Raw genomic sequence first — 18,214 nt, 5'->3', positions numbered from 1 at the left:
GGACTGCCTGTGTAGTAGAGAGCTCAAGGTGCCTGGTGTGTGTGACTCCCTCCTCCTTGTCTTCCAGCACATGTTAAAGGAAGATGACATGTTTAAAGATTTCGCTGCCCGTTCCCCCAGTGCCAGCATCACCGATGAAGACTCGAACGTCTGACCGTAGCACCTGGATGAGAGCAGGGAGCCCTTCAACTTTGTTCCACTTTATGCCTCGGACACTCACAGTGTCTACAGCAAGCCACAGACTATGTATTGTTTATCGTTCCCACTTCTTATGTGGAAGTGGAGATGGAAAGCAGGGACTAGGTGCTGATTCTAAAGTTGCCATGACAATTGAGACACTGGTGAATGAGAGTATAATTGTTTCTCCTCTATTTAATGTAAAAAAAAAAATCTGTGATATATTATATTTAAAGTGTTGCATTTAATATGAGTATTTTACCATAGTCTTTCCACCCACATTCACAGCATGGAGGATTTGGGAAGCAGTGACCAGTATGTGAATGATTTTGTCACGTCGATGTGACAGCACTGCGGCCCTCGAAGCAGGATGTTACATGCTTTTGAAATAAAATTGTGGAATTTCTTAGGCATTCAGTGTGCCCACTATATGCCAGCCACACCTCCACTTGCCTCTTATTGTCCTATTTTTATATATTTTTCTAAATATATGTATATACTTAGTACATAGAAAATAGAACTTTTATTTTGTAACATAAGGAAGATGGTAAAAAGATCACGTTAAAAAAATAGAATGATCAAAATTTTTGTATACCAGCTGTTTCTGGAGAGATCCAAATGATCTTTCTTTCCCCAAAACTGAATTCTAATGATGTTGATCATTCAGACTAAATTAACATATGTGAAATACCCCTTCTTTGATGACACCTCACAAAATTGTTGAATAGCTTTTTAAGAATTTCAGCCTTAGTCTTGGATCCTCTTAACTCATAAGGAAGAAACTGAGGGACATTTTAAGTGCTATTAACATGTATGCATTCAAGAAACTCCCCCAAAATTTGTAGAAATAATTCCTGAAGAAACCAAAACAAAACCCTTTACAGTATTAAGCTTCTTATCTTCCTCTTTGCTAAACATATCATTGCATCAAAATACTAACAGTCTGCGTAATGTTATTAATTGCACATTTCTCAGACTATCAGCAAATGGATTTTTTTTAAAAAGTTGAATACTTGTCTGAACATTTTGTCTCAGATTTCAGTAACTCAAAGACTGCAAAATTAGTTTCATAATGGCTATAGTGTGATGATAAAATGCAGTTCATGTTTCTCCGTAACACAGGGCCCAAATATTCTTTATCAAGAAAATTGAAAGCTGCAATAAAAACCGTTATTGTGTTTATTATTTTCTAGAGGTATCAGAAAGATATCCAATTTTTTGTTCACTACTATCTCATTACTTATGATAGTCAGTGGTGGTAAGGACAGGTTTTCAAAAATAAGCTTAGGGTGGGCAGTTCAATATATGTCCGAAGACTTGCCTAATAAACTATATTTGAATGTCAGTGGTATGACTTTTCAAGTTAGCAAGTTTCCAAGTTTCTTATCAAGGAACCCTGTGATACTAAATTACTATTTATTCATAATTAAAACGACTCAATGCCAATAATATTTTTGCTCCCTATCATGCACTATTTGGTAACTGTATCGGACTCTTTCTGTATTGGTGTTTTATTTCAATGTGAACATATGTCACCATTTGAAAAACCATTTGTTATTCAGTCCTGGTTAAAAATACCAGGAGACTGTTACAGATGCCAAATATTCCTTATTCAGGACAGTGTAACATCACTGATGATATGTGATAAGGTTAAATTTTTTTGATGATATATATTCTTTTTACAAGATATTTACACTGCTGGTATTACCATATGAAAAGAAATAAAGTCAATTGATAACTGCCTCATATTTGTATTGTGTGTTACTTTGTTTTCCTTTACTGGGAATAACCAAGTTGCCTTTATTTTGGATTTAAAGAATAGTAACACCAACCAAGGTCCGTCTAGTCAAGGCAATGGTTTTTCCCGTGGTCATGTATGGATGTGAGAGTTGGACTGTGAAGAAAGCTGATCGCCGAAGAATCGATGCTTTTGAACTGTGGTGTTGGAGAAGACTCTTGAGAGTCCCTTATACTGCAAGGAGATCCAACCAGTCCATTCTAAAGGAGATCAATCCTGGGTGTTCACTGGAGGGACTGATGCTAAAGCTGAAACTGCAATACTTTGGCCACCTCATGCGACGAGTTGACTCACTGGAAAAGACTCTGATGCTGGGAAAGGTTGGGGGCGGGAGGAGAAGGGGATGACGGAGAATGAGATGGCTGGATGGCATCACCGACTCTGTGGACATGAGTTTGAGTGAACTCCGGGAGTTGGTGATGGACAGGGAGGCCTGGCGTGCTGTGATTCATGGGGTCACGGAGAGTCGGACACGACTGAGCGACTGAACTGCACTGAACTGAACTGAACACCAACTCTTTACAGCTCACAAACTCTCAGAAATTTGTTTGAGGCGGGGGTCTATAACCTGTATCAGGGCTTCCCCGTGGCTCAGCAGTAAAGAACCACCTGCAAAGCAGGAAAGGTAAGAGACATGGGTTCGATCCCTGAGTCGGGAAGATCCCCTGGAGGAGGGCACAGAAACCCACTCCAGTACTGTTGCCTGGAGAATCCTATGGACAGAGGAGCCTGGAAGGCTACAGTCCATAGGGTTGAAAAGAGTCAGACATGACTGAAGCCACTGAGCATGCATAGCCTGTATCAACAGTTGAAAATTTAAGGCCTTTGCTTCAGAAACTTTCTCATGAAAGGAAACACAGGCAGCTGAGCTTGGGGGATAAGGAATCATGGCAAAGGGGTATCGGAAAAGGAAACGGAAATGACTTGCCTACAAGTTTGAAGAAGTTAGTTGTAGAAAGAAGTTGGTTATATACATATGTTTCTTTCTTTAAAGAACTAAATAGTATTTTTTAATAAACTAAAAACTTGAAAAAAGGAAACTTGTCTCAGAAGAGGTTACCGAATATTTAAAGTTAGGTGAATATAACTAGAAGACAGATGATTTTTTGTGAAAGTTAGTATCTCTGACTTAATAAACCAGCAGGACTCAATATGAGTACAACACACCCAGTTGGCAAACAGGAACACCTCACATGTTTGTTTAGCTGTGTGTATATATGCTTACTTGTAGAGTTTGAAAACTGGGACCACATTCACAGATGTGACTTCACTGCAAAATTTTTACTCTGAAAAAGAGCAGTTCACGTGCTCAATATCTAGAAGTAGTGTTCAGCGTGTGCAGGGAAATGGGGCAGAAACCATCACAACAGCTGGCTCCAAAGGACAAAGAGGTTCTCAGCGTCTGTGAGGTGGTCAGTGGAGCTATCGTCCACGCAGCTCAGAAACTGAAGGCCTATCTTGGATTTGAAGACACACTGAGCAATCTGTGCCCAGATGCAAATACTCTCAATGAGATCTTCTTAATCCACTTTGTCACTTTCTGCCAAGAGAAAGGAGCTGACAAGTGGCTCTCCACCACCAAGATGACCAAGCACCAAGCCTTCCTGTTCGGGGCAGATTGGGTTTGGACCTTCTGGGGATCCGATAAGCAAATACAGCTTCAGCTGGCTGTGCAGACACTGCAGATGGCTTCTCTTCCTCCTGTGGAATCTGACCCCTCCAACCCAGATTCCAAGGCAAAGAAGTCTTCCAGCAAGAAAAGTAGGTTCGACAAGCTGGAAGAATTCTGTAACCTGATAGGAGAGGACTGTCTTGGCCTGTGTATCATCTTTGGTGTGCCAGGAAACCCTAAAGACATCCGAGGAGTTGTCCTGGACAGTGTCAAGAGAGAGACAATGAAGGGTCATCTGCTGGGAGGGACAGCTGTGGCACGATTCATCCTGGAAACGGAAGATTGTATCTCCATCAGGGAGCTGCTTGGAAACTGTCTGAGTAAGAAAGATGGGCTTAGAGAGGTGGGCAAGGTTTATATTAGCATCCTTTGAACTGGCCGTGTGAGATGAGACTGGCCTGTAAGATAAAAAGAAAACAAAAATATTTTCTTCTAATAAGCAAGTTTGTCCTCTCAAGGGATTTTTTTTCTCCCCTTCCCACCACCCCACATTGAATGAAAACCATCTCCTGGGTCAAAACATCCTAGTGTCATGATTATGGACAGAAAAAAAAGCCTACCTATATTTCAGGGAAAATGGAAAAATTTAGCTTAATCTTTTATTTATTATTCAACAATAAAAGTGGGAGGAAAGGATAATAAAGTCACCCTTAAAGTTCAATGAAAACAAATTGTGTTTGATAAGAGTAAGTCTAGCATTTAAAAGTGGGTTTTGACTGCTATGGGTGGGAGGTGGGGAGGGCAAGGGGGTGCATAAGACTACAGAACAGTTGTATTTATTAATACCAAACCAGTTTCAATTCAGGACACATAAGCAAAACTGAGCCTGGCTCTCTTCCTCTCTACCAAGGCTCCCCCCTCATCCCAAGCTGCCTGCTCTCGGCAGAGAGGCCCTTGGTGGAATCCCTTTGGGACTTGCTTGAGTGTTAGCTTTACCTATGATTTTAACCCATATCACAATCCCTTGTAATAATGATTAACATCTATTTAGCATTTGCAGTAAGGAAAGTATATTCATATATAAAAACTATATTTACTTAAAAGCTGGGGTGAATTAAAACAGCTAGGGAAGGAATAATAATTTTTCCTCTATGCTTCTAGAGGACAGAAGCAAAAAGAATACTTAAAAGTGTAAAGGGAAGCTTGATTCATTCACACATGATTGTTAAATGCCTGTTACTTGAAAGGCCCTGTTCTATGCCTTGCCAGTCCAGCAGTAAAATGAACAAAGTCCCTACTCTTAGGGAGTTTCCCTCTTAATGGTGAAAGATGGCAATAAATAAATACCTGCATATATTTTAAATGCACGTCAGGGGTAGTGTAAAGGAAAAGGAGATACTATTTTATATGAGGTGGTTAAGGAAGGCCTCAGAGAGAAGGGGCAATTTACCGGAAATGTGAATGGAGAGAGATCATCAAATGCAGGTATCTGGAAAAGAGTGTTCTAGACATAGGAATCTGCAGATGCCTGACCTGGGAATGGAGTTGATGTGTTCGAGACCTAGTAACAGAGGCAGAGTGAGCGGGGAGAAGACTGACAGGAGACAGTCAGGGAAGGAGCCAGCAGACAGGAGAAGCAGATCACACTGGTAAGGACTCTGGATTTTATTCTGAGTGATATGGGGACAGATATGCCTTGATCTGACTTAGACACTAAAACCCTCACTCAGTTCCTGGGTGGAGACTAGACTGTAGGGAGGAAAGAGTAGCAGCAGAGCCCAGGGGGCAGCTCGGAAACTTATAATAACTCAAGTGGGAAAAAAGATTTGGGGCTTCCCAAGTAGCTCAGTGGTAAGGAAACGTAGGTTCAATTCCTGGATCAGGAAGATCCCTTGGAGAAGGAAATTACAACCCACTCCAGTATTCTTGCCTGGGAAATCCATGGACAGAGGAACCTGGTCGGCTACAGTCCATGGGGTCACAAAGAGTTGGACACAACAGAGCACGCATGCATGCTCACACACACAGTCACATACACATGTGAGAGAAAAGAGTGTTCTCGAGCAAAGTGGCAGAAGAGAAGGGGTGAAGAGGTCAGATTAGGAACTGCTGCTGCTGCTAAGTCACTTCAGTCGTGTCCGACTCTGTGCGACTTCATAGACGGCAGCCCAACAGGCTCCCCCGTCCCTGGGATTCTCCAGGCAAGAACACTGGAGTGGGTTGCCATTTCCTTCTCCAATGTGTGAAAGTGAAGTTGCTCAGTCATGTCTGACTCGTACCGACCCCATGGACTGCAGCCTACCAGGCTCCTCCATCCATGGGATTTTCCAGGCAAGAGTACTGGAGTGGCTTGCCATTGCCTTCCCCGCAGGTTAGGAACAGTTGATGGTAAAGCATACATCATTTGCTGATGATTGGATGCAATATATCACAATTAGAACATTTATTTCCAAACTTCTTAAATATGACATTCCTTCATTCCAGGAAACCAAAAGTTCAAGGAAAACATTTTAGCCTTCTGTCTTCAATAAGTAGGTACAAATAGGCATGAGAGGCATCTCTTCGTGTTGTTAAGCAATAATTATTCCTACTTGGAATATACCTGGAAGGTTATACTACTCAGTCAACTTCTGTTTCCTTGTATAGAGTGACCCCTGTCTGCATCAGTGCTGTGTAGGGCAAGCTATCAAGGAGGTGGTATAATAGAGTAAAAAAGAGTATGAAACTTGGACTCAGATGTGGGTTTGAGTCTCAGTTCTTTTTAAAAGTAGAATCTAGTGATTTAACTCTGTTTTCTTAATCTGTGAAAGGGGAATGACTTCAGCTAATTCAAAGGAGACAATGCTTATAACAACACTTTTCTATTTTATTGAAGGGTAAGCTTACCAAAATTTTGATGTGTCTAGTACAAATTGTAAGTATTCATGTGATAAAGAGCTGGAAGATATAAATCAAAGACTCACCATGAAAATAAATGAAAATAAATACGTGAAGCTTTTACTGATTTTAAAAATACTGTATTCTCATTTTTTTTAAATCAGCATTTTTGTGTAAAGATTTAAGTACAGAAGAATAGAAAGTTACTTCTTCATGAGTCTTACACTGACCCCTGTACCAGTTTATTGTTTACCATTCCAGAACTTGTATTGTGTATTAAACATATTTTACACAAGTATAATCATATGATCTACAAATAACTTATAACCTGCATTTAAAAAAAAACTTTACAATATTGTGGACAATTTTCCATGTTAATACAATTATATTCACTTTCCTCTTTTCTGGGCTGACATCAATGGTTCTGTTCTCAACCCTGCATGCATATTAGATTCACTTGGGAAACTTAAAAGCAAAAAAAAAAAAAAAAAACGCCAAGGCTGCACACACACCTAGATCAACTGGTCAGTATCTCAGAGAGAGGGAACCGAGACAGATTTTGTTTCAATCTCCTAAAGTAATTATAATGTTCAACTAGGATTAAGATATGTCTAAGTAGTCCTCTCTGTTGTATGTATACACCATGATATATTTAATGTGTACTGTCTGGATGGATATTTGGGTTCCAAAGTCCATCCACATACCTGGATATATTTACATATTGTTTATCTAACATGCTTGTGAATCAACAACTTCGCTAGCTTTTTTTGGTAAGTGTGTATTTATTTTTGAGTTCATTTTTCCAGCTTTACGGAGATATAACTGGCATGCAGCACAGGATAAATCTAAGTGTACATCATCATAATCTGACTTAATACATTATGAAATGATTATCACAATAAGTTTAGTCAATGTCCATCTCTTATAGATACAAGAAAAAAGAAAAAAAATTTTTCCATGTGACAAGAACTCTCAGGATCTCTTCTCTTCACAACTTTCAATTTTATCATACAGCAGTGTTAATCATAATCATCATGTTGTGCATTACATCATTAGTACTTTATCCTATAACTGGAAATTTGGTTCACTCACTTTTTATGTTTTTTTTTTTTTTAACTAAAAACAGTTCCCTAACAGTCATTGGATTAATGCAGATTTCAAATATAGCAAAAATCAATTGTAAAAAAAAAAATCAATATTTAAAATTGATCTACATATGTAGACTTGGCTACATAATTTGTGGGACCAAATACAAACTGAAAATACAGAGCCCTTTGTAAAAAATTTCAAGACAGAGACAACAAATATTAAGCCAAGCACAGGGCTCTTCTATGTGTAAGTCACAAGCCCACGAAACTGACCTGACTTCTATATTTTGTTGGATTATTTGGTCATGAAGGCTTAAAAAAAGATTTTTATCATGATTGAGTGATTATCCCTCTAACATCTTTTCTAACTGAAAAGTTTTGTTATTCTTACTAACTTCTATGTACATGACAGTACATGCTTTACTCTTTATACTGCATGAACAGCATTATTGCCCATTTATAGCATTACAAGTAACATTTTAACTTTTAATATAGAACAAATTTCATAGTATTTGCTATCAGAGAAAACAATAAGAATTTTCCGGCTCTTCTAACTCCAAAAGAATTGATCTACTTTATACTGATCTACTTTAGTCTTAGGGAGAGAGTAAAACAAAAGGAAGAAATCACAAGCAGTTTGAACGAGGAACTGAATCTCTTAACATGTTGCTCAGAAATTGAGAAGTCTCTGGATATGAACTAATTCTCTAAGGATTCATTCTCATTTGTCCCTAAATGTCTATGGGATAGGCCTTGCACTTTATTCTACTAAAATATACAAAATTGAGAGGAAAAGTGGTCGCTGCATTGACCCTAAGCTTAATTTGAATGGCCACCTTTTATATTATGGCTTTGAAAACATTACTCACCTAATCACAGTGGTTTTCAGGAAGATGATACTGTTCCCATTTTCTATGAAACTGAAGCTCAGAGAGTTTAGGTGGACTTGCCCAAGATCACAAAGAAACAGAACCTGGATTCAAATCCCACACCCATGACTTAAAGGCCATGCTTTAAATCTTAAAAATGGAGGATGGGAGAATACCATGTGAAGACGGAGACAGAGATTAGAGTCATGTGTCTACAAACCAAAGTATGCCAGAAACTGCCAGCAACTGTCAGAAACTAGGAGAGGGACAGACAGGCATAAACATTCTCCATTAGACCCTCCAGAAGGAACCACCTCTTGCCAACACCTGGATTTTGGACTTCTAGTTTCAGAACTGTGAGAGAATAAATGTCTGTTGTTTTAAGTCACCCAGTTTCTGGTTCTTTGTTATAGCAGCCCTAGGAAACAAACACATCTAACACACCATACTTCCACTTTGGAACAATAATGGGATGATAAAGAGGCCAGAAAAGATGAGGAAGGTGATTACTACTAATACTTGTTATTATAATGCTGCATGCTTATTGATGCCCATAGCACACTGAATGTTCACAGGTAGAATACTCTAGGACACCTGCACACCTGCTCTACCTGGTATGCTTAACAAGGCTCAGTTCTGTTTATTTCCAGTTGTTCTTATTATAATCATGTACTTAAGTATTATACATATCGATTGAAAAAAACAGGATAATTTTCATAAGGGTTGTATGTTAATCCATCCTAGGGTAGAAAATAAGAGAGCTCTTCTAAGGATTACCATCATTTTCTAGGTCCTGATGAGTTCTGCCTTATTGTAATTCTAACCTGATCTACAAACAAGTTAACAGAATCATTGATTATAGTTAAAGCCTATAGGAGCTCTCTTAGTGGTTCAGACCATAAAGAATCTGCCTTCAGTGCAGGAGACCCAGGTTCAATCCAAACACCCTCTTCCAACAACACAAGAGAAGACTCTACACATGGACATCACCGAAATCAGACTGATTATATTCTTTGCAGCCTAAGATGGAGAAGCTCTATACAGTCAGAAAAAACAAGACTGGGATCTGATTGAGACTCATCATGAACTCCTTATTGCCAAATTCAGACTTATATTGAAGAAAGTAGGGAAAACCACTAGACCATTCAGGTATGACCTAAGTCAATTCCTTTATGATTATACAGTGGAAGTGAGAAATAGATTTAAGGGACTAGATCTGATAGAGTGCCTGAAGAACTATGAATGGAGGTCTGTGACACTATACAGAAGGCAGTGATCAAGACCATCCCCAAGAAAAACAAATGCAAAAAGGCAAAACGGTGTCTGAGGAGGCCTTACACATATATATGAAAAAAAAAAAAAGTGAAACGAAAATGAGAAAAGGAAAGATAAACCCATTTGAATGCAGAGTTCCAAAAAATAGCAAGGAGAGAGAAGAAAGCCTTCCTCAGTGACCAATGCAAAGAAACAGAGGAAAACAATAGAATGGGAAAGACTACAGATCTCTTCAAGAAAATTAGAGATACCAAGGGAACTTTTCACGCAAAGACGAGCACAATAAAGGACAGAAATGGTGTGGACCTAACAAGCAGAGGATATTAAGAAGAGGCAGCAAGAATACACAGAAGAACTATACAGAAAAGATCTTCATGACCCAGATAATCACGATGGTGTAAACACTCACCTTGAGCCAGACATCCTGGAATGCAAAATCAAGTGGGCCTTAGGAAGCATCACTACGAACAAAGCTAGTGGAGGTGATGGAATTCCAGTAGAGCTATTTCAAATGCTAAAAGATGCTGTGAAGGCACTGCACTCAATATGTCAGCTAATTTGGAAAACTCAGCAGTGACCACAGGACTGAAAGAGGTCAGTTTTCATTCCAATCCCAAAGAAAGGCAATGCCAAAGAATGCTTAAACCACCAAACCATTGCACTCATCTCAAATGCTAGAAAAGTAATGCTCAAAATTCTTCAAGCAAAACTCTTCAACAGTATGTGAACTGTGAATTTCCAGATGTTCAAGCTGGATTTAGAAAAGGCAGAGAAACCAGAGATCAAATTGCCAACATCCTCTGGATCATTGAAAAAGAGAGTTCCAGAAAAACATCTACTTCTGCTTTATTGACTATGCCAAAGCCTTTAACTCCGTGGATAACAACAAACTGTGGAAAATTCTGAAAGAGATGGGAATACCAGACCCCGTGACCTACCTCCTGAGAAATCTGTATGCAGGTCAAGAAGCAACAGTTAGAATTGGACATGGAACAACAGACTGGTTCCAAGTCTGGAAAGGAGCACGTCAAGACTGTATATTGTCACCCTGCTTATTTAACTTATCTGCAGAGTACATCATGAGAAATGCTGGACTGGATGAAGCACAAGCTGGAATCAAGATTGCAGGGAGAAATATCGATAATCTCAGATATGCAGATGACACCACTCTGATGGCAGAAGGTGAAGAAGAACTTAAGAGCCTCTTGATGAAAGTGAAAGAGGAGAGTGAAAAAGTTGGGTTAAAACTCAACATTCAAAAAATTAAGATCCTGGCATCTGGTCCCATCACTTCAAGGCAAATAGATAGGGAAACAGTGGAAAACAGTGAGAGACTTTATTTTTTGGGCCTCCAAAATCACTGCAGATGGTGACTGCAGCCACGAAATTAAAAGATCCTTGCTCCTTGGAAGAAAAGTTATGACCAACCTAGACAGCATATTAAAAATCAGAGACATTACTTTGCCAACAAAGGTCTGTCTAGTCAAAGCTATGTTTTTTCCAGTAGTCATGTATGGGATGTGAGAGTTGGACTGTAAAGAAAAGTGAGCACTGAAGAATTGCTGCTTTTGAACTGGTGTTGGGGAAGACTCTTGAGAAAATCTCTTGGACTGCAAGGCGATCCAACCAGTCTATCCTAAAGGAAATCAGTCCCTAATAGGCATTGGAAAGACTGATGCTGAAGCTGAAACTACAATTCTTTGGCCACCCGACACAAAGAACTGACTCATTTGAAAAGACCCTGATGCTGGGAAAGATTGAGGGCAGGAGGAGAAGGGGAGGACACTGAATGAGATGGTTGGACGGCATCACCCACTCAATAGACATGATTTTGAGTAAACTCCGGGAGCTGGTGATGGACAGGGAAGCCTGGCATGCTACAGCCCACGGGGTCGCAAAGAATTGGACACAAGGGAGAGACTGAACTGAACTCAACTAGTCTGGCTGAAAAGGCCATCCTCTTACTTATTATTGGATACTGCCTCTCTCCTTAAAGCGCATCACTTGCACTAGCTGAAGACTTTAATTCAAGAAAGTGCAGAAAATCAGCAACTGCAAAGAAGCAGGGCCTTAGGGTAGACTGCCAGACTCCCAGACCATCTGAGATTCCTTCCTCACCTGCCCTCCAATAAGCCACATTTCTCCCATCCTTTATGGTCCTTCTTCTCCCATCCTTTATGGTCCTTCTTTGCAACTGTCTTTGGGCTGACAGCTTTGATTGTTTTACAAAATCTTTTTGTTCTCTTTCCATTCCTTTTTCTACGTGGAGAGTATTTTCTAGCATAGCTAGTTGCCTCTGGCTCTGCTTTCCGAGGCCCGCGTGCTTCCCGTTTCTCCCTCCCCGGGGACGGGGCCAGGCTCGCCGCCTGCGCAGTGGGGCCTGAAGCCCGCCCCTTGACCCGGAGCCGCGCTTGTCCCCTCTCGCTTGCCGTCCTGGCTGACATGGCGGCCCCCGCGCTCCCTGCGTGGCTGGCTCTGCAGACGCGAGCCAGGACCCTTCGTGCCTTTTCTACCGCTGTGGCTCCTGTCACTGGCGCTCCGAGACTAAGCCCGCGTAAGTGTCTGCCGCGTCGCCTCCGGACTTTGGGGGCTGTAAGCGGGCGGAATACGGGTGCATGATGGCGGCTGCGGTGGCGGAGCCAGAGCCACCCTGAGGATGCCAGTGCGTCCTCCGTAGCCGGTCACTGGCCCTTCTAGTAGGGAAACCGCGGACCTAGGTGTACCCCCTGCGCTGAGTGTCGCCTTGTTCCTGGCGGTCAGTTTCTCTTTCTGGTCCTCGGGGCGCCGCGGGCTTGCTCCCCCACCTTCTCCGTGACCTGCGCTTTCTGGCAGTCTCTCCCAAGGCCAGCGGCACAAGTCTCTCTCTGGTTGCTGGTTCTTGTAATATTTGTTGGGTGATGCTGAACCACAGATTTTCCCGAAATTTAAGAGAGGCACACAAATGGCCTGGAACACGGTACAGCTCTGAATTCCAGGGCTAGCTCTGTCACCAAAGGGAGTTGACCTTCATTCAATAGGCGTTACTGAGGTGACCTTCATTCAAGAGAGAGCTTAGGGCTGCCCGATACCGTTCTTGCCTTGCAGGAATCTAGTGGAAAAGTCTAGTTGTGGGTAGACTAGGTAGGAGTACTGTGCAGTGTTCGGTGCTGTTAATAGAAGCGTGAATATAGTAAGGGGGTGGGAACACCGAGCAGGAACCCTCAAGAGTCAAAAAAGCTCTGTCGAGGGAGCGTTGCCAGCCATTCGGCTTGTCTTATCCGTGCTATTTTCTGTAGTGTTTCTAATATTCATACTTCTCACTGTCCAGTTTCGTTCGTTCGTTCCGTCGCTCAGTCGTGTCCGACTCTTTGCGACCCCGTGGACTGTAGCCTACCAGGCTTCTCCATCCATGGGATTCTCCAGGCAAGAATACTGGAGTGGGTTACCGTTTCCTTCTCCAGGGGATCGGGATCAAACCCGGCTCTCCCGCATTGGAGGCAGACGCTTTAACCTCTGAGCCACCAGGGAAGCCCAGTTGGCCACCATATCTCTCTTCTCCTGTAGGTTCTTTGCTGGTCTCTATTTCTACTCTTGATCTCCTACATTGGATTTTCACAACAGCCAGAGTGAAGTGTGCAAAAAGGGACTCTTAACTTGCCACTCCCATGTTCAAAATATACAAAAGATTTTTCATTGCTTTGAGATAAGCGGTAAATTCCTTAATGCATCATCATAGCACTTAATAGTCTTAACACTTTTTAGTCATTCGTTCATCTATTCATTCTGCAAATACTTAACTCCTACTGTGTGCTAGGTAGCGTTCTAGATACTGGAATATAGCAGGGCCCTTCAGACTTCTTGGTGGCCCATTGGTTAAGAATCCACCTACCAATGCGGGACAAAAGGGTTAGATCCCTGGTCAGGGAAGATCGCACATGCAGCAGAGCAAGTAAACCAGTGCACCAGTGCACAACTACTGAGCCTGTACTCTAGAGTCCGGGAGTCCCAACTACTGAGCCCAGGTGCTGCAGCTACTGAAACCCGAAGACCACAGAGCCTGTGCTCCACAACAGCAGAAGCCACCGCAATGAGAAGCCTTCGTTCGCTCCAACTAGAGAAAAGCCTGCCCAACGCTGAAGACCCAGCGCAGCCAAAAGTAAATAAATAAATGAATAATAATAATAAAAACAGGTCCTTCATCTCATGAAGTTTACATTCTTGGTAGGAAATCAGATTATAAATAGGTAAACAATGTCAGATGCTATGAAGAAAAATAAAATAGGGTCTTGAGAATAATAGACTGGGGGAGTAGAGGCTGTAGGTCAAGACAAGATTGGATAGTCAGGAAAGAACTCCCTGAGGAAGTGATGTTTGAGCATCTGTGGGAAGAGCCTTGTTGGTATAGGGAGCTGAAAGTACAGAAGCTCAAAAGTAGAACGAGGTTATGGGTGTGACCAAGAAACAGAAGACCAATGTGGCTGGAGCTAAAGTGCGTAAAGAGGAGAAGTAAAAGATGTCAGAAAGATACGTAATGACCTGATCTGGTAAAGGCTTGTAGGCATTTGGCTTGGATTTTATTATAAGTTTGGGATCCCATTGGTAGGTTTTGAACAGGAAGTGATGTAATGTGATTTATACTTTTGAAAGATCACTGACTGCTGTTTGGCGTGCTTGACGTCAGAGTGGGAGCCAGGAGACCAGTTTGAAAGCTGTTGTAGTGCTCCAAATGAGATGGTAGTGACTTGGATTGACCTAACAGTGGAGATGCTGGTGTGGTTGGATTTGGGATATATTTTGAAGGTAACGCTAACAAGACTCCCTGATGGATTTGATATGGGGCCTTGAGCAGAAGTCTCAAGGAAGCGTGTTAGATTTTTGAGCAGTTGGATGATTGGTGATAACTGTTTACAGGAACTGAGGAGACTGAACAAAGAAATCAAGAGCTCTGTCTGTGATGTGTTTTAGGTGAGATGCCTATTGAATGTATCTCTGACCTTTTATTTAAAATTTTTTAAAATTTATTTATCTAGCTGTGCTGGGTCTTAGTTGAGGCATGCTAGATCTAGTTCCCTGACCAGGGCTGGAACACAGGCCCCCTGCGTTGGGAGTGCAGAATCTTAGCAACTGGACCATCAGGAAAGTCCCTGTCTCTGACCTATTAAATACCACTTTTCTGGGTGCTCTTTATGCCCCACTCTTAAATTTCAGCCATTGTGGACTTGTTTACTTTGATTTTCCATCTTCTCTTCCACTAACACTTTTTCTCACTTGCCTGTTCCCATGGCTACCTCCCGCTCATCTTTAAGGTTTTAGCTTAAAGTACACTTCAGGGATATTTTCCCCAATCAACTGACTAAGTTGGATCCCTTGCTATATGTTTACATTAATATTTATCACTATTTATTGAAATTTCTTGCTAAATAGTTACCTTATTTGACCGACTGCATTCAGTAAGAGCAAGGACTATATGTCTGTTGTTCATTGCTGCCTTTTGAGTTCCTGATACACAGTGTCACTCAAACAGTTTTTTAATGAATCAGTGAATTACTGTTGAGGGGTGAATAAGAATTTATCAGATCAAGGAATGAGGCAGAGAGAGAGTAAAGGACAGAAGCCAGGCAGATGAAAGGAAGACACATTCCAGGCAGAGAGAACAGAAAGTTCAGAGAAAAACTCAGGGGCCTGGTACTGAAAGTCCAGTGTAGCCTAGGGCTTTGTGGAAGGAAGTGAAACTGGAAACAGTAGTTCAAGTGTGAAGTCTTTTGTGCTGAGCTGTCATCATCCTAACTCCTTGTCTTTAGTTTTTTTGGCTAAATGACCTCTAAATAAGGATAATATATTTAGTGCTTGTAGTTACTGTGAAGAATAAGATTAAATAAGATAATGAAAAGCATTTAGCTCAGTGTCTGGATGTGTGAAAATACTGAATATAGTTATTTCATATTAGTATAGCAAAACATTAGAGAGACATAATACTTTAAAAGATACTGTATGTAAGTAATGTATCTTGTACAGTTATGTGATTTATTAGGAATAACTATGATTTTTGTTATTGTTGATGCTATTATAGCATTGACAGTTGTAGTTAACAATAGAAACGGAAAACTGAAGGTTATTTTGTGTGTGTGCGTAAAGAACAGAATAATACCAGATATGACCAAATACATGTTCAGTTCAGTTCAGTTCAGGCTCTCAGTCATGTCCGACTCTCCGTGACCCCATGAATCACAGCACGCCAGGCCTCCCTGTCCATCACCAACTCCCGGAGTTCACTCAAACTCATGTCCACAGAGTCGGTGATGCCATCCAGCCATCTCATTCTCTGTCGTCCCCTTCTCCTCCCGCTCCCAACCTTTCCCAGCATCAGAGTCTTTTCCAGTGAGTCAACTTGTCACATGAGGTGGCCAAAGTATTGCAGTTTCAGCTTCAGCATCAGTCCTCCAATGAACACCCAGGATTGATCTCCTTTAGAATGGACTGGTTGGATCTCCTTGCAATACAAGGGACTCTCAAGAGTGTTCTCCAGCACCACAGTTCAAAAGCATCAATTCTTTGGCGATCAGCTTTCTTCACAGTCCAACTCTCACATCCATACGTGACCACGGGAAAAACCATAGCCTTGACTAGACGGACCTTTGTTGGCATAGTAATGTCTCTGCTTTTTAATATACTATCTAGGTTGGTCATAACTTTCCTTCCAAGGAGTATATATGTTAGAACATTTCAAACCAGCTGTCTTTAAAGCTGCAAAATACTTAATTTCTAACTAGATATTTCAGCTTGGGGAAGTGAGTTTATTTGACAACCTTAAAAGTTATTAAAAATATATCTTTAGTTGATGAGGTAACTATATCTCATCATCCTGGTGGCTCAGTCTGTAAAGAATCCACCCACAAGGCGGGAGACCTGGGTTCAGTCCCTGGATTGGGAAGATCCCCTGGAGAAGGGAATCGCAGCCCTCTCCAGTGTTCTTGCCTGGAGAATCCCCATGGACAGAGGAGCCAAGAGGGCTGCAGTCCATGGGGTCGCAAAGAGTCCGACACTGCTGAGCAACTAAGCACATGTATTGTCAATCACAGTGTATTTTCAAGTATCTCTTGAATTGTCTTCCCTATTTCTGACTTTTCATTTCCATTAAAATGATTTAGTCTCTGAACTTACAGAAAATGGATTATTGTCTCATTTTTATATTACTAAATACTTTAAATTATGTGAGAATTGTGGGATCATGAACAATGTGGGACAACTCTGTACTAATAAAATTCTCTGGAACTGTTGTGTTGTCTTTTAGCTACAACAGAAAGAACCTCCAAACATGAAAGGCCGCCGAGAAGAAAGGTAAGCAGTTAACGTGCTCTGGTGTAGACTGTTGTGTGGGTTTCTGATCTAAAGTAAGGTGGATCCTCATTATGAGGTGGAGGGTGCCACGTGAGCAGGCTTCAAAAGGGCATGGGCACTGGATGACCCCTGAAGCCTGGCTCTATCTAGTCTTTGATTGGTTTTCCCAAGTCCCTGAGAATGGAACATCTTTTGAGAGGCAGACTCACTCACTTACTCCCAGGAAATAGGTATATAAACCAGAATAAAAAATTGTTTTTGACAATGCCTTGAACAGTCAGGCAGCCTAGGATGTATTCGTTCATCTAACCAGTTTGGTCTCACCCTGTGGGCATCTTCGTGGAGGAATCCAGATTATAAGGTCCCGTCATAAGTGTGGATTCAGAACAAAGGCACATTAGTTGGAAGTTAACTGGCACCAAATTTGGAAAACTCAGCAGTGGCCACAGGACTGGAAAAGGCCAGTTTTCATTCCAATCCCAAAGAAAGGCAATCCCAAAGAATGCTCAAACTACTGCACAGTTGCACTCATCTCACATGCGAGTAAAGTCATACTCAAAATTCTCCAAGCCAGGCTTCAGCAATACGTGAACCGTGAACTTTCAGATGTTCAAGCTGGTTTTAGAAAAGGCAGAAGAACCGGAGATCAAATTGCCAACATCTGCTGGATCATGGAAAAAGCAAGAGAGTTCCAGAAAAACATCTATTTCTGCTTTATTGACTATGCCAAAGCCTTTGACTTATGTGGATCACAACAAACTGTGGAAAATTCTGAAAGAGATGGGAATCCCAGACCACCTGACCTGCCTCCTGAGAAACCTGTATGCAGGTCAGGAAGCAACAGTTAGAACTGGACATGAAACAACAGACTGGTTCCAAATAGGAAAAGGAGTACGTCAAGACTGTATATTGTCACCTTGCTTATTTAACTTATATGCAGAGTATATCATGAGAAATGCTGGGCTGGAAGAAGCACAAGCTGGAATCAAGATTGCCGGGAGAAATATCAATAACCAGTATGATATGCAGATGACACCACCCTTATGGCAGAAAGTGAAGAGGAACTCAAAAGCCTCTTGATGAAAGTGAAAGAGGAGAGTGAAAGAGTTGGATTAAAACTCAGCATTCAGAAACCTAAGATCATGACATCTGGTCCCAACACTTCATGGGAAATAGATAGGGAAACAGTGGGAACAGTGGC

General features: G+C 41.4%; 3 protein-coding genes across 11 annotated transcripts in view; all 3 read left to right on the top strand.

Annotated features, from left to right (window-relative positions):
• Positions 1-1,925, top strand: part of PPFIBP1 (PPFIB scaffold protein 1) — a 213,284-nt gene extending 211,359 nt beyond the window's left edge. For all 8 annotated transcript variants that reach the window (XM_055396393.2, XM_055396391.2, XM_055396392.2 and 5 more), the window contains one exon: positions 68-1,925. In XM_055396393.2, coding sequence (XP_055252368.1) covers positions 68-154 — 87 coding nt within the window. In that variant the 3' untranslated portion in view covers positions 155-1,925. The remainder of the gene's footprint in view (positions 1-67) is intronic.
• A 585-nt stretch (positions 1,926-2,510) lies between these two features.
• On the top strand, positions 2,511-4,212 carry REP15 (RAB15 effector protein). The gene has a single exon (XM_055396400.2). The coding sequence runs from the start codon at positions 3,322-3,324 to the stop codon at positions 4,018-4,020; it is 699 nt and encodes a 232-aa protein (XP_055252375.2). The 5' UTR covers positions 2,511-3,321; the 3' UTR covers positions 4,021-4,212.
• A 7,882-nt stretch (positions 4,213-12,094) lies between these two features.
• MRPS35 (mitochondrial ribosomal protein S35) overlaps positions 12,095-18,214 on the top strand; it is a 46,383-nt gene continuing 40,263 nt past the window's right edge. The window contains exons 1-2 of one of the 2 annotated variants that reach the window (XM_055395656.2): positions 12,095-12,250; positions 16,967-17,013. In XM_055395656.2, the coding sequence (XP_055251631.2) occupies positions 12,139-12,250; positions 16,967-17,013 (159 nt within the window). In that variant the 5' untranslated portion in view covers positions 12,095-12,138. The remainder of the gene's footprint in view (positions 12,251-16,966; positions 17,014-18,214) is intronic. The other variant, XM_055395657.2, reaches the window with a different exon arrangement.

This window comes from Moschus berezovskii, chromosome 6 (assembly GCF_049115385.1).
Source record: "Moschus berezovskii isolate FMDL1 chromosome 6, NW_MosBer_1.0, whole genome shotgun sequence".
Lineage (NCBI taxonomy): Eukaryota > Metazoa > Chordata > Mammalia > Artiodactyla > Moschidae > Moschus > Moschus berezovskii.
This window is presented reverse-complemented; position numbering and strand designations above follow the sequence as displayed.